This window comes from Cyprinodon tularosa, unplaced genomic scaffold (genome assembly GCF_016077235.1).
Source record: "Cyprinodon tularosa strain WSP-4 unplaced genomic scaffold, ASM1607723v1 ctg249, whole genome shotgun sequence".
Lineage (NCBI taxonomy): Eukaryota > Metazoa > Chordata > Actinopteri > Cyprinodontiformes > Cyprinodontidae > Cyprinodon > Cyprinodon tularosa.
Genome location: NW_024038924.1, coordinates 86,701 through 103,170, shown reverse-complemented (window position 1 = coordinate 103,170; position 16,470 = coordinate 86,701). Strand labels below are relative to the sequence as shown.

Here is a 16,470-nt window from a genome sequence, read left to right as displayed (position 1 = left end):
TTTTGTCAAAGATTGATGTTTAAAAAGGAACTGTAGGATAGCAGCCAAGGGACCATCAAGGAAAGTGGGGAGATTTTTAATGGCTACCACTATATAGAAAACAGTCTGACGGACCTTTCTGGCCGTTGCTGATGGGTGCTGAAGGCACGGTCATTTTGACAGGAGTGACTGTGTTGGGGAGAGGCAGGACGTTGCTGTTTGCAGCCTTCGGCCTCTGCCTGGGAGCTATGGATGTTTCTGTTGGACCCACGGAGTCGGTTATCCTGGAGAAAAATGAAGACAATCAAAATGTCACATTCTTTTCACATCTGATCCTCATTGCATGATTCTTAAAAAAATTCTCTGTGCAAAACTTAACTTGATATGACAGGCAAAGAAGGGAAAGGAAGAAATGATAGAAGGAAGTACACCAGGAAGGAAGGAAGAAGGGAACTGAGGAGATAGAAAGAAAAAGAGGCAAGGAAGGGCATAAAGAAAGAAAAAAATAAACTAAAAGGAGACAAAGACGAAAGGGAATAAGAACAAAACTGATCACAGGAGTGACCGGATTTAGAAAAATGGAGATTTAAAATCATTAAGACTTTTCCAAACTGCATATCATCTTTGCTTCCTGCAATAAATCAACCTGGACAGAAAACTCTTCCTCTAAAGGAGGAAGGAATGAAAAGTTAACGTACCTGGCTTTAGTCATACTCTTCTTAGCAGCCACCTCACTGGCTGTTAGAGGCTCAGGAAGAGATGTTGGGATGGGAGAGTTCTGGAAAAAGTAAGGAAAACCGACCCAGTCAACCACTGCAGATATTACAAACACCCCATCTGATGTTTACTGATGTTACTCACTGAGAGGTTTGGGACTGGGCAGTCTCTTCCAGCTAATTTAAAGGCAAAGTAGGACACTTGGTAGATGTCTGGTCTTTTCTCCTGGTCCGGCTCAAGCATATATCCTTAAAGACAGTGAAGTGTGTTTATTAACATGCAGCTCATGTCTTTCGCCACATGGGGGAGCCTTTGCACCAAATTTCAGTTGACAAACTGAGCAGCAGGCTCCAGTTTAGGGAAGTGAAATAATTCAAAAGACCCGGTCTTGACTGACAGCCCTCGACTGGTTCAAACAGGAACAAGTTGTGCAGAAAAAAGAACAAAGAAGCACAAACCAGCTGCAGATGTTGAAAACACCACACACACCCCCCCCAAACAACAATCCAGCTAATGAGAGAGAAGAAAGCTAAATGTTTCGAGACCACAACACATCACTGTGGTTGCATAATTTCAGTTTAATTGCTTAGCAGCACAAACAGTGGAAATATTTCAGACTTCGACTCATTATAATAGACAATCGGAGTAGAAGAAACAGATTTGTGTAAACAGAGAGAGATGAACCAGATCAGAGTCGCAATAATCGTCCAGACCGTGGTGGGTCTGCTTCTGGACTTACTGATCAAGCAGTGCAACTTGGTGGAGAACTTGGAGTTATCCGGGACGATAAAGGATCCGTCACATATGGCCACCTGACTCTCCCCAAATGGAAGTGTGAAGAAACACAGCTTGTACAACAAGCATCCGAGTGCCTGTGGAGAAACAGGCAATCCATTAAAAACAAAGCATCCATTACTTGCTTATTGCGAGTCCCAAACGAGGTCATCAATTAGAGATCAGTCATATCAAACTTAAGCTGCAGTTAGATCACATCTCTTCTCAGAAAAACATCTTTAATCTGAAAACACCCTGGATGGGATCTGCAGCAGTTTTCAACATGTTCGTGATTACAGAAACAAATAATAAAAAAAGATAAATATGTTTCTACTTAATCAAGTCTAAATTTGCCAGATTAAAATTTCCTCAGATCTTTGCTGTTTTCGTAAATGTAAATAAAGCGGCTCTGATGTTATATAAGACATTTCTAGAAGAGAAAAGCTTTAAATATGGACAAAAAACTGAAGATGGATAAATGAATATCTGATAGATGAATAGATGGACAGGTAAGTAACAAAATAAAGCCATTTAATGGATGCCTGTCATCTTCGGGCATATTTTTTTAAGCAACGGAATATGAAATAATGTGGAAACATTCTCTATCATTCACCACTCTCTGCTTCCTCTACTTGACCAAAAGTGAGAAAAATGCATAAACCTGAAGATTCCCTGAAGAGAAGCCTTTTATATGACAGAGCTATTGCAGAGAAAACATTTCACATCCTGAAACATAAACCAGGTAGAAGTATGTGTCAGTAGGTGGCAGGGTGATACAGTTTGATTGGATGAAAATCTGAATCTATTCAAATCAATACGATCAAATAAAGCTATTCTACAAACCAGTCACTGCAACGTATTAGAAACTGCAACAGAAAATAAAGCCCAGAATATTCTTCAACTCTGGGCAATAATTTAAAACAGACACAACCTACTCAAAGTAAAGCAATGCCCCTTTATTGAACAAAGCATGTTTATACAATCTTGTACGGCTTAATCCATTAGTTCAGTTTGTTAAGGTGTTATTTAATAAATACTGGTAATATGGCGGCATTATTGAAAGAAGTGTTTGTTAAACATGCTACACCAACGCTGCTATCCAATTAACTAAACAAAATCCATACTTTCTCAATTAACAGCCTGTATTGATTCTGAATGAGATCTCTAATGTGTGATTAAAATGTTTGATTGCTGTGTGTGTTTACAGAAAGGCTTAAATCAGAAGTGGTGCAGGCAACCAGATTTTACATACTTTATGAAATCATTTGCATAACTGAAGCTGGAAGCTTTTTTCATGCATCAGCAAAGAGCTTCACAGCACAGAAGAAATGTTATTTATGTCGCTGTGGCCTGAAAGATGAATCCACATGCAGAAAGTCGTTGCTCTTTATTTATCTGGAAGCAGCTACATGTACCTTTGGTAAACAGATGACAACAGCCTCAGAAATATAGAGGAATTATATTTTCCATGATTCTGTTAAACAAATCTGACACAAAACTTCAAGTCAGTGGAAGCAAAGAATGTTTGTTCAATTTCTAAACGTGGCTAAAGAACAGGAAGTGAGAAACATGGGGGGGGATTTTCTACTCTTAGGCAAAGCTGCAAAACAAACAGTGTCCATATGAACTGCATACTTTTTAGAAGCCCGGTTTGTCTTTGTTTTTGCACCTTTTAAACCATATGAAGGGCTGGGCCTCCTGATCTCAAAGTGAGAAAACGGTGAGGCAGAGATAAAACAGACAGAGCTTTGGTTTGCTGCTTAATGGAGGAGAGGCTGTCGGAGAACAGGAGTCAGTAAAAGGCCCGGGGTGTGTGGAGAGAGGAATAACCTGTTGGGTCAGAGTGACACCCAGGAACCAATCACATGGTTACACTAGAGATACACAGAGTCAGAGCTTACCCAGATATCAGCTTTAGTGGTGATGGCTTTTCCTGCGTACAAGTTAATCATCTCCGGGGCCCGATATGAGAGGGTTGTGTACCTGGGAGATACAGCAACAGGAAACCTTCAGTGACGGGTCAACGTTCAGCCTTGTTTTCTCACTTATCTCTGATCTCCAAGCAAAACTGACCTGAAGACATTCTTGACCATGAAGCCTGATCTGCTTCATATAAGCACCAATTACAAAATTAAATTTATAGAGAAACAAATGAAGCCTCAAAAGAAATTAATATTTATGGTTCTGTTACAACATTATCTATTATCACTGTTGCTGATCTTTTTTAAACATATTTTTTGTTGCAGTTTTTCTTCTTTTTGTTGATCAAAAGAATGCTGCTGTTTCATTTTTGAACTTTTTATTGGCCACTACAAAGAAACGTCATCCAAGTACGGATGTGCTGACGACAGCAGGTTTAAATCCAGTACTTTCCAACTTTCGGGGTCAACATCACAACAGTAAATCCTCTCCTTTTACAATAATGACTTTAAATAAACAAGAGTTGCAGAGAGTCGTGCATCAGATGATCCGGTCAACACGGCACAGATGACTAAACAATCTTAAAAAAAAATCATCCTCTCAAGTGTTTAATGCTGAAAAAAATCCAACATTTGAACACATCTATTAGGTGTGGCGGAAGAAAATCTCATTTTAAATGATTGTTTTTCTATTGCACTTAATGACATCACTAGGAATTCCTATAAAATAAATCAAACAATACATAAAATGTATTCTCTATCATTTTCTTAAAGTCTTGCCATGACTGTTTCCTGAAAAATATGATGTGAAACAAGCTTAGTTGTCAAAGCTGCTGTTCTAAATGGATAAGAAAGGACAACACAGCAGTTAAATAGGAAATGAGTAGCCAACTTCTGTCTAAGCAAAACCCTGACACCTTCTGTCAAGTATGGTGAAGGATCTGTGATGCTGTGGGCCAGTCTCTCTTCTAAAGTTTTTAAGGAACCAAAACGACGGAAAAGGTTCAGCAGACACAGAACCACCCTAGCTCTGAAACTTGAAAAGCATTTGAAAAATCATTATCAGTCTTATCTTTGACTCCATGTTTTAAAAGATAAATGTGTAAAGATTTATAAATTTGTGCTGAAACAACCCAACTGCACATCATTTCAGTGGTTTTCGATTTTAAAGCCAAAAGTGAACGTTTAGCATCTCATGTAGTGAGTGGTTGACTTTGCTTACAGCTTTCTAGTCTCATATCTGTGAGCATCTCTAGGGTTTAGTGATGACTGGGTCTGCTTATTAAACTGAAACTTTCTAATGCGGTCACAAGGGACATCATGAAATCATCCATTCTATTTCCTATGGTGCAAAAATATCCAGAAAAGATTATGACTGCAATTAAAGGGTGAAGATGATTTCCTAAATATTCTGGTCAACAATCCCAGAAACAAAGATAGAAAAAATAATAAATAGAAATGTTGAGCTGTGCAGAATCGCTCTGGGTAGAAACAAATAGAAGGTAAAAACATGAAAGGTAACTGCAGTGTTCAATATAAAGGCTGATTTATACTCAGAAACCAGGTCATCTGCGTGTGTGTTTGTATGACCGCCACTGTGGAAAACGACTTGTGAAGTTGGACCAGCTGGAAGAGCGAGGTGGGCAAGAACGCTGGGACCCTTTTTCCACCTGGATCCCCGCTCTTTTTTACCCTCACATCCCTCTGTTGTCGCACAAACTTCCTCACTGCCTCGATCGTATCTAGACCCACAGATGGTGCGTGATTGTCCCTTTTGCGTTGTGGCGTGTAAAAACATAGAGCAGACCATGCTTCAAAATTGGGCATAAATCAAAAATAAATGCGACAAGCTCACTGCGACACACTGCTGCAGGAGGATAACCAGCCCTTAAGGCAGGTGAGTTCATTTATTAGGGATTTTTTATTGCTCAAAAGAAGCACAGTGACTTTGGAAATAGCCCAAAACAGCAGGGTGGAGATAGAGCTTAGCTTGTGGATGATTTTTACCTTAACAGATATCTTTAAACAGAAATGTGAACCCTTAAAGGGTTTATAAACAGCGAGGATCTGCAAGAGTCCTCACAACCACAGCTGAAAACCCTGATGGTTTTTATCTGAATAATACCATGAAGAGGACAGGTTTACACACAGCCATAAACCGCTGATAAGCGCCACACGATGCACTTTATTCCTGCTGTAAATGTGGGAAAGCCAACAGGCCAGAGCTGACCGGCCTTCTGAGATTTTACTCTCTGTAAATATGAATACAATGGAAAGCAGCAGAGTGAGCAAGCAGCAGTAACCACCTGATAAACCACGATTTGCAAAGGGTCAATAAGGTTGTGTTTGCAGCCGCAGGATTGTTCGGAGTATTCTGAGGTTGCCAGGATCTGCTCCCTGTGCTACAGTTCATCAATAAAAACTAACGGAAACCCCAAATCCAAGCACCTAAATCATTAGAACGTTGCAAGAAATCAAATAAAAAGGTTTCTAAAATAAAGCCTATTAAAAATGTTTATGGTATTTATTGCCCAGCCTATGCAGCTGAAGCATTAACCACAGCTTCAGTTCACACCTTCAGTCTTTATTCAAGACTGAAGTTTTTTCCATTAAAATGCTGCTATTCATCCCTCTGCAAACATTAGGTCATGCCCACACTTATTAAGATAATGCACAGAAGATTTCTCATCAAAAACTAATTTATTGTTCTTTTTATAGGAGAAACTAAACTTTGGGTTTTAATTATTTAGTATTAAAACTTTTCCTGTGTGATGTATCCATATGCTAGTTTTACTTTTTGAAATAATTCACAGAAAAATGTCATTTTCAATGATAATCAGGTATATTGACCTGATTATAAATGAGCTTCAATCTCACAGGGAAACAATAGAAAGGCAACATTAAAGGAATAGTACACCCAAAACATGATTAGCCTTCATTTTCTACTCACCCCCATGCTGAACAACACTCTGGAGTACTTTTTTGATATCTCAAATGCATCTGGAGATCTGGGAGGCTTCTTGCTGTCTGCTGACATTCAAATAATGGAGGTCTATGGTGCCCGAGGCAGAAAGGTCCATAAAAGTCCACAAAAAACATGTCAATATTCCTCCATACTGCTCGTCCAATGTATTCCAAGTGTCCTGAGTGGGTAGCATCCAGAATTTACTCGAAACGAAGTCATTTAGAATGTTTTTAGAGCATAAACAGTAGTGTATAGGATTTCCTGAAAGCGCGCACCTGCGCGATCACGACGCTACGGAAGCCGGCAGACCAAACCAGATGAAAGTGCGCATTCAGCGTCTGCTCTGCCAATAATGCAAGAGTAGAAGAAGAAATGTGCCGTTTACCTGTGCAAAGAAAGAAACAACGAAAGAAAAATGTCTGAGGACTTCAGTGTTGAGGAAGAGCATGAGTTCTTTGCCGAGCTGAATGCGCTGGTTTGGTCTGCCGGCTTCCGTAGCGTCGGGATCGCGCATGTGCGCGCTTTCAGGAAATCCTATACACTACTGTTTATGCTCTAAAACATTCTAAATGACTTCGTTTCGAGTAAATTCTGGATGCTACCCACTCAGGAAAATTGGAATACATTGGACGAGCAGTATGGAGGAATATTGAAACGTTTTTGGGGACTTTTATGGACCTTTCTGCCTCGGGCGCTGGGCACCTCCATTATTTGAATGTCAGCAGACAGCAAGAAGCCTCCCAGATCTCCAGATGCATTTGAGATATCAAAAAAGTACTCCAGGGTGTTGTTCAGCATGGGGGTGAGTAGAAAATGAAGGCTAATCATGTTTTGGGTGTACTATTCCTTTAAGGAGAAGTCCAGGAACCTACTTCTTTATCTCATCCTCCACGGCCGTCACTCCGTCTTTAAGAGGCAACAGGATCTTATGAGTGGAGCTGCCGAAGTCACACAGGACGTAGTTTCCCTGGTCGTTCAGAAGGATGTTTTCAACCTGGTTAGAGATAGAAAGAAAACATAAAACCAGATATCACTACATCTGCTGATGAGCAAGAGGTTTTCTGGTAGAGTGGGAAGTAGAATGTTTAACTTTTTGGGTTTTATTAGGGTGTATCTGAGTGTAACTTCCACAAATCATTAGGTAATAATTTTCTGAGTTCCAATACTTTTACATTTAAACCTAGATTTTATTTTATTTTTATTTATTTTTTATTAAGTGGCATTAGAGGACACGGTTTACAATTTTAAGACACGAAACGGGAAGAAAAGGAAAGAAATACTGGGTTTAGGAGTCAAACCCCCAGCAGCAGCTTCCAGGATTAACAGCCAATTTGAGCTGCAGGCAGTAAAGTTTCCCTTTAGAATGGATAAGCATTAATTTATGCGTTTCTGTCAGTAGAATAAAAACCCTGCAATATCAAATTCATCCTATTTCAGAAAATCAATACCAAAGACATCCGATGAATGGAATTCACAGAAAAACAACAAAACAGAGAGTTCCTCGCCTTATATCCCCCCCATAAAAAAGTTATTTTTTAATGTTTGTTTTTATTAGACCGCTGTGAATTTTAAAGTATTAAAAACAACACAAATAAAAAATAACTTCAAACTCTAGAAAGCAGCACAACTGAGTAGAGAAATGTCTAATAACAAAAAAAAAACATCTGTTGGTTATTCAGGGTTAATGCTTTTTTTCGCACTCTCACTTCCCTTGGCGATGCATGACTGGGCCTCCATGCTCCTTTGTGTCCCTTTAACGTTACGTAAGCTGTGTAGGCTGAACACATAGACGGCAAACAGAGGACAAGCCTGTGGAGCCACACTGGGAAACTACAATGAGACTGAAACATCAGCAGAATGAAGGTGAATCAGTCAGTTAGCTTCACAACCAACACAAAATCCATCCTACAAAAATTCAACCTTCAGACAGCCTCATGCAAGGCAGTAGCTGTGATGCTGTAGATCAGTGGTTCTCAAACTTTTTCTGTCATTCCCCACTTTGGACAAGGGGGAATTTTCAAGCCCCGCCTGTCCCCATCGCCCCAACACAATGCTAATGAAATATGCAACAATCTTAAAATGTTCCAATTTTATTGAAGTAACAAGTAGCATCTAAATACAAACTATCTACATCAAATAACAGCAAGCTAAAAAATAAAGAAAATAAAAATGCAGCTGTGTCAAAATTTGTATCAAGCTCAAAGATAGAAAAAATTAAAGTGCCACTCTGCAATCTGTTAATAAAAGAAAAGAAGTGAAATCCATCTGGCAATACAGGTCTATTTATCCCTGCATTAGTGGCTGCAATGAGCCTGTTTTGCATTGCACAGTTTCTCAAAACGGGGTTGCAGGCTTGATACTGCCACTCTCAAGTCATGCTCAATGTTCAGCTGAGATCTGTATTTTGTTTTCAGTGAAGCAACAGTTGAAAAGCCCATCTCACAGAGATATGATGTGGCAAAGGGAAGAAGAATGCACACAGCTCTCTGCCCGATGAGTGGAAACTCCCTCTCCACTCCAAACCAGAATTCACTATGAGTCTGAGCATTAAACCTGAGCCTCAGGGTGGAGTCAGACGTCATTTCAATAAACTGGTCCTATTTATTTAAGATAAAATATTTCAAATTCAGTTAATTATGATCAACCTGCGCCGCCAATCCCGGCGCATGTGCGCTTTATTTGCAGTCTGGACGCTGAGGGTAAACATGCTGTGTCTCTGCAGCGCTGAGAGGGACTCCTGCGATAGCGGGGGAGAACGGGGTTGGGATGGGGGAGGCGCCCCACGGCAGCACCTGCCGCTGGAGGACAAGAAAAGGAACGATACGTGCTTTCACGTAAGAGTCTCCAAAAGTCGCTAATTTGTCGCTAGTCGCTTTTTTGATAAAGAGTCGCTGGAGGGGTCTGAAATATAGCGACAAAGTCGCTGAGTTGGCAACACTGGGGCGCGAAAGTTTATTCCGTTACAAATAATATGCCGACGTCACGTCAATCATTATTTTGGCACTTCAGTTCCAGGTGAAATTTTTCTCATATCTAATGTTCTTTTAATTAGACTGCATGTAGGCTAGTAATGATTACTTTGAGGGTTTGATTGGTCTAAAAAGCGGCAACATACAGCTATAAGGACAGTTTGCTCTCACACGTTCTACATTTATAGTCACACACACACACACACACACACACCGGAACTTGGCGCGCCCCACCTGTCACGTCTCAATTCCCCACCAGTGGGTCGCGCCACACACTTTGAGAACCGCGGCTGTAGATGAAGGAGGTGAAAAAAAAAAACAAAGAAAAGACGCATGAGCTGTAAAAGGGTCAGCGGAGAATCAGAAGAAGTTAAAACTAAAGCCGTCTGCAGATCAGGCAGGTCTAGATCCTGTTTGTGTTGCTCATGTCTCATGCAAATCAAACTGAATGTAGTCTATAAACTGTCGTATTTAAATGTATCTGTCTCAGGGTTTTGGGGATTTTCCCGAACAGAGATCTCATGAATAAAGGAGCACTTGGGCTGCAGAAAACTTTTCCAGAATTTCCAGAATCTAAACATACATACCGTATTTTCACGACTATAAGGCGCACATAAACGTCTTTTTTTTCCCTCAAAATGTGCGGCGCGCCCTTTGGTGCGGTGCGCCCTATGTGTGTTGTAACTGCGACTTTTGAAACCACCTCATTGAGGAGACGATGAAAGAGTGGCTGAATGTAAGGAGACCAGGTGTTTTTTTTTTCCACTCATCACCATCGCTGTTAATCTGACTCCATGCGTGCCCATCTCACAGCTGATGTGAAAAACATGGTGAAACAAATTAATGCTGTGCTCGCTGTGAACCGGACGCAGCAGGTGCAGCAGAAGCAGCGAGTTTACATGCAAAGTCAACAGTTGACGAGCGTATAGACGCAGCAAAAGGTCCCGCAGCGCGTTTTGAGCAGCAGGCGCAGCGAGTCGGGAGCGCGCCGTCAACGCGCTGCTGCTGCTCGAGATGGAAAAGTTGAAGTTTTGCTGCTGGAAGCGCCGCATCAACCAATCAGAGAAGCTGATCTGGGAGCTGACAGCGAGACAGACACATCGCTCTGATGACATATGATTTTAAAGCAAATGAAAGGGTTGGATGGATGAGGAGATGATGAAATCGTGGCTGAGGGAGGTGTATGTTAGGAGACCAGGTGGTTTTTTTCCACGCATCACCATCGCTTTTAATATGTGACTCCATGCGTGCCCATCTCACAGCTGATGAAAAAACATGGTGAAAAAAAAATGAACGCTGTGCTCGCCGTTATCTCGGGGGTCTGACAAAGGAACTTCAACCGCTCGACATCGGTGTGAAGCGGCCGTTCAAAGTAAGGCTGCGAGCTGCGTGGGAGCGATGGATGACAGACGGAGACCACTGTTTCACGATAAGTGGAAGGTAGCACCGGGCAAGTTACGCCACCTTTAGCGGATGGATTGTTGATGCTGGGACTAACGTGTCTGCTGGCACTGTTGTTCAAGCTTTCGCAAAAGCCGGCATTATTTTTGAGGAGCCGCGCTGCACGGAAAGTGACTCTGACAGCGAAGAATGGGAAATTGGCATGTCTGATTTAGCGCAGCTGTTTAATTCAGAAACAGAGGATGATGACTTTGATGGGTTTGATTAATACTTTGTAATAAATACATGAATAAAGCACAATCATACTCAGTTTTTCTCCCGCTCTATTTCTACCTGAAACTTAATTCAACAGCTGCCTCTGGGCGCGTCTCCTCCTCTTCACCGCGGTGGCTGGCAGGTGTTTTTTCATCTAAATAATCTAAATCTTGCAGCTATATTTGCTGTGATCAGTGGGAATAAAGTAGTTTTAATATGTTTTTAAGTGAGAAAGTCCACCTGAAAACTTAATAATTGCAGTCAGTTCATCCAGATTATCTATTTCTGTCGGAGCCGCTCAGACCCCCACATACCAGCAGTGCACCGACAGTAGAAATCCTTTCATCAGTAGCTTTGCCTCGTCTGTTCCTGTTTGGCTGTGACGTCATCCTGGAAAAAAACATCAGCTGTGCTGCTTCTATCAACACCCTTGTTAATAGATGTTGGAGATCGGCCTGTTTTCCAGTGTGGTCCTGTTTCTCTGACCGTGACTGAGTGGATGTGCTCTCTTCGTCCTCTGGCATGGGAGCTGCCTTGGAGCTCGTCTGCCTGGCTGTGTGTTTCCTGGACGGGGCCGCCTTTTACAGCTGCTTTTTGTATCTCTGCTTCTGTCTCCTTGAACCCCAGTCGGCCTCGGCAGATGGCCGCTCACACTGAGCCTGGTTCTGCTGGAGGTTTCTTCCTGTTAAAAGGGAGTTTTTCCTCTCCACTGTCGCTACAAGCATGCTTAGTGTGGGGGATTGTATTTGAGTCAATGAGTCAATGCAATCAACTGGTTTTCCTTAGATAGAAAACTTTGTATCAATTTGACTGTATGATCTGGTTGAACTGTAAAGTGCCTTGAGATGACATGTGTTGTGAATTTGGCGCTATATAAATAAACTGAATTGAATTGAATCAGCAGCCTCTAGGCTGGGCAGCCTCCGGGTTCACGCGGTGGCTGGCAGGTGTTTTTCATCTAAATAATTTAAACTGCAGGCACCAGGATACCGGTAATAAAAGCGAACATATTCTGTCGGCAGGTTTCAGGATTTTAAGTTAATTTAGGAGTGATCACAGCGCTGTGTCATCTGCGATGTGTCTGTCTCACGGTCAGCTCCCAGGTTTGATTAATACTTTGTAATAAATACATGAATAAAGCACAGTCATACTCAGTTTTGCCCCCGCTGTATTTTTAAATACGCAGTAGAGGTATTTAAAGGTAGTAGAGGACATGTACCTGTATATAAAAAACGCGCCCTATAGTCCGGTGCGCCTTATGTGTGTGTTAAATACAGAAATGGCACACATAACTGAGACTGCGCCTTTTAGTACGGTGTGCCTTATGGTCGTGAAAATACGGTATTTACATATATAAAAGACACACACTCAAGCAAACAGGTGTAGGGTTAATGTCATGAGGTAACATGCTCATTCTGTTGGATATTCAAACACTATTTCTGTCAGAATTGGTGAAGTTCATTTAAATTAGTCGGTTTCCTTGAATTAAACAAAGCTTTTATCCAGAGTCAGTAAGGGGAGTAAGGTGGGTGTGTTGGCCTAGTGCGGGAGTCGGGAACCGCGGCTCTTTAGCGTCCCCCTTGCAGCTTCCTGGATCTTTTTCAAAAATTTATGAAAATCTTTTTTTTTTATTTTTTTTTTTTATATATGCTGTGCAAGAGGTCAAATAAAAATGTATTATGTTTTCTAATGCTGTAAACATTTGTATAATAAATAAATCTAAACAATAATTTGGGTCATAGTCATAGAGAATAATGGCCATAACTTGCAACCAGCGCTGTGCGGTGCCAGGCTAACAAAGCGGTGCGTGTGTCTTGGACCTTGGTTCTCAAAGGGAAAAAAGAAGGAAGATAGCTGATGATAAGAGAGGATTTAAAGAACAGAACGAATCATTTGCTTTCATTATCAATATGGAAGGATTGCCTGCTTTTTTTGCTTTATAATGAGAGGTTGTCAAAAAAGAAACATTTGGAATGGCATTTCCAAGGAATGCAAGCTAAATATGCAGCTGACCACCAAGCTGGGAGGGAGAGAAAAAGTGCGATTGCAGAACTTCTGGATAAATTAGAGGAGCACAAAGACAGATTTAAGAACTGGATTACATTTCCAAACTCCACCACTGCTGCTAGTTTCGTTGAAGGGATGGAAAACAGTCCACAAATCAAAACATACAGATCAAACAGGTAGTGCTCTGTTGCAAGTATGTGAACTTTCTTCCATTTTTTTCCCCAAATCCTAAAAATATAAATCACACTAAAGAACGCTGGTGACTGAGGATGTGGGACTTCGGGGGTTAGAGATCACTGCTCTGATGGATGTCAGTTCCTGTTTGGTTCCTCATGACTCAATCGACTCCCAACAGAAACACGTCCACCATAGAAAGATTCCTTTATTGTGTTTGTATGATTTCATCAATGCAATAGAATCTAACCATGCAGTGTAAGGCGGTGAAGCGGCGAACGGTGAATTCCATGCGGTGAGCGTGTTCACTGCTCCTCCCTCACCTCATGCATCTATGTGACATTTGCTCCAGGATAAACATTTAATCATGAATGCTTATTATATATTTAAGCCCTCATAGTCATTTTCTATAGTGGGATAATACACTTGGAGCCCATGTTGCCATACGAGCATGTATAAGACTTTTACATTTTTGCGGGTCCAGACAGATTTTTTTGTTTTTTGGTCCAATATGGCTCTTTGATCAGTTTGGGTGGGTTAGAGCAGTGCGCTTGTGCTCTGAGGAGGTTGCAAGGCTCGGTTTTACCCCCCAGAGCCTCCACTCTCGGTTCCCTGAGCAAAACCCATAACCCCACACTGCTCCCCGGGCGCCACACGATGCCAGCCCACTGCTCCCTAAGGGGATGGGTAATATGCAGAGATAAACTTCTCCAATGTGAGATCAATAAAGTTAAATCATTAATTATTAGTATAAGTGTTTGACCATCTGCTGTTTGTTGCAGAGAGTTCATTCTATTGGATCAGAAAATCACAAATGATGAGAAAAGAACTTTATAACGCAATGACAAATGTATATTGGAGTTTCTTTCATGCCATTATTAAAAACCGTTCTCCAGCCAGTTTGGAATATATCTTATCCAAAAAGTTTGTTTGAACAGAAGCATATGTAAAAGATTTTCTCAACACCTTCCTCTGGGTGGAAAATGATCTAAATCTTAAACCAAAGAAAAAAAGACTAAAAAATATTTTTTGATTTAGCATTTATAGTTCTACTGCTGTCACATCTTATTTCCCCTGATTACTGCAGCTATTTGACATTCAGTCACTTATTTAGAGCATACAGTTATCTTAACAGCCAATATTTTTTGTATTCCTGAATTTCTGCTTTTATACTCACCCAAACCTAGAAAACACTTATAGACTTCTGCAGACAGTGCAGGAACTCCAGATGTACTTATGTCCCCCTCACCTTAAGGTCCCTGTGAATGATGGGGGTCTTGCATTGATGAAGGCGAGCCACAGCTTCACATGTGTCACAGAAGATGTGGAGGACCTCGGCTTCACTGAAACCCACATTTAACCGCTGGTTCATCTGCTTCACTACCTGACCCGCTGCAAAAAAGAAAAACAACACTCATCAACTTCCTCGTTCAGGCTGTAGAAACAAGCCATGCTAGTATGTGTCCGGCTATTATCAAGGTTATTTTTCCCCTGTAGGAACATTTGCTTTTTTTCCAATTTTGAAAAACAAAATGAGGAGCATCAAGATTAAAGGGGAATGCCATTTTTTTTTTTTTTTTTTTTACATTGGGCCCTTGATTTTAGGTTATTACATCATTTCCTACTCACCCATATGAGATATTCGGTTAGGTTATATCCAAGTAACGTCGTAAACTAAACTGTTCATAATTTATTATTTATGGTACGCCAGCATTCATAACATGTAGGCATTTCACTGTCCCCCAGACATCCACGGTTATATTTTTATATTTATGTTTTTTTTAAAACAAAGTGGAGTGTGTATGACGTCATCCATGCGCGCCGGCTACCATTCATTCATCCTGTCCGCTGAACTGCTTCCAGTTTCACTCACGTGCCTGGAAGATGTCTGGTGCTACTACCACAGATGATCTCTCTCTCCAAATGGAATTGAACGATTCAGATTAGCTAGTCGAACGAATAGAAGGGGTAGAGCGTAGCCGCCTGATGCCTGGGCTGCCTGTCACAACTCCAGTCCGGAGAGCGGATGACATCATACACGTTCTGCTTTGTTTTAAAAAAATATAATCGCGGATGTCTGTCCCCCAGACAGCTCCAAATGACGCAAAACTGATATGGGTGAGTAGAACATGATGTAATAACGTAAAATCATGGGCCCAATGTAAAAGAAAAAAAACAAAAAAAAACGGCATTCCGCTTTAAGCATTCAGCTCCAGTTGACCAAATTTGAATCTTTATCAAGTAGCTGTTAGGATACAACAGATCAGTTTTAATCATTACTTTTAAAATTTAGGGGAAGCTAGCAACTGAGACAGTCGTTTACCAGGTGAGCCCAGCAGTGGCATGATCTATAAAATCATTCAGACTTCTGAGAAGTGGATTTTAAAAGCAGAAAAATATATCAGGGTTATTAAAAAAAATCCTCTGATTTTCTATTTCCAGAACGTTTTTTTTTTTTTTTTTTTTACTTTTGCAGTATTACAAAAATTGTTAATAAACAACCCATTGGACTTTGTTTTCCAAGTTTGAAGACGTTTCGCTTCCCATCCATGATGCTTTTTCAATTCGAAATGTCCGGATTGGCATTGAATTCCAAGCTTTATAGGCATGCAGGTCAACAAAGACCTCAACAAACTTAATGGGTGGACTCAGCGGCGGCTGGTCAATAGAGGGCGCTAGCGTGCCGCACCACCTACTCAATGACCCTGATTAAGACAGAAATGTGTGTACTGTTTCTTATAATTTCATTTTAAATTCAAATTTAAAATATTTCGAAATATATTGACACACATTTTTTTTAGATTTTCAAGTTATGTATTAAATCTTTAATGACAAGTGAAGCGTCACTTCATTTTACGTTGGATTGAAGAGTTATTTCTGCACTAGGGGGCAAAAATCTTTACCCATTGACTCTCGTTAGAAGTTGTCCGTGCGCCGTAGCTCCTCTGCAATACAAAGGTATAGGAAAGCTCGAGGCGGGGGGGAGAGAGAGAGAGAGAGAGAGAGAGAAAGAGAGAGAGAAATGGGGCAAGAAACGTCCTTTTCCAGGTCCTGTTTAGCTGCAAGGCTTGGCTAACTGCATGGAGCGAGACTAACGCTTTATTCTGCTTTCCCTGCCTCCTTTTTTAAACATCAGGATCTGACCCAGCATGGATAAAGAAAGGTAGGACTGATTTAAAGCACTTTTTAGAAAAGGAAAGGAAGCATGAACAATCTGAGATTCACATGGAAAGTAATATAATACTGTACTTTTTCTAGATGTTTGTAAATTTGCATAGTTGCTCTTAAATAGCTTTTATATACAGGTGCT

General features: G+C 40.9%; 1 protein-coding gene across 2 annotated transcripts in view; it reads right to left on the bottom strand.

Annotated features, from left to right (window-relative positions):
* bmp2k (BMP2 inducible kinase) overlaps positions 1 to 16,470 on the bottom strand; it is a 76,605-nt gene that overhangs the window by 22,110 nt on the left and 38,025 nt on the right. For both annotated transcript variants that reach the window (XM_038288129.1, XM_038288130.1), the window contains exons 4-10: positions 14,410 to 14,552; positions 7,227 to 7,348; positions 3,372 to 3,453; positions 1,436 to 1,568; positions 841 to 944; positions 678 to 757; positions 115 to 263 (exon numbers count right to left, since the gene is read on the bottom strand). In XM_038288129.1, the coding sequence (XP_038144057.1) occupies positions 115 to 263; positions 678 to 757; positions 841 to 944; positions 1,436 to 1,568; positions 3,372 to 3,453; positions 7,227 to 7,348; positions 14,410 to 14,552 (813 nt within the window). The remainder of the gene's footprint in view (positions 1 to 114; positions 264 to 677; positions 758 to 840; positions 945 to 1,435; positions 1,569 to 3,371; positions 3,454 to 7,226; positions 7,349 to 14,409; positions 14,553 to 16,470) is intronic.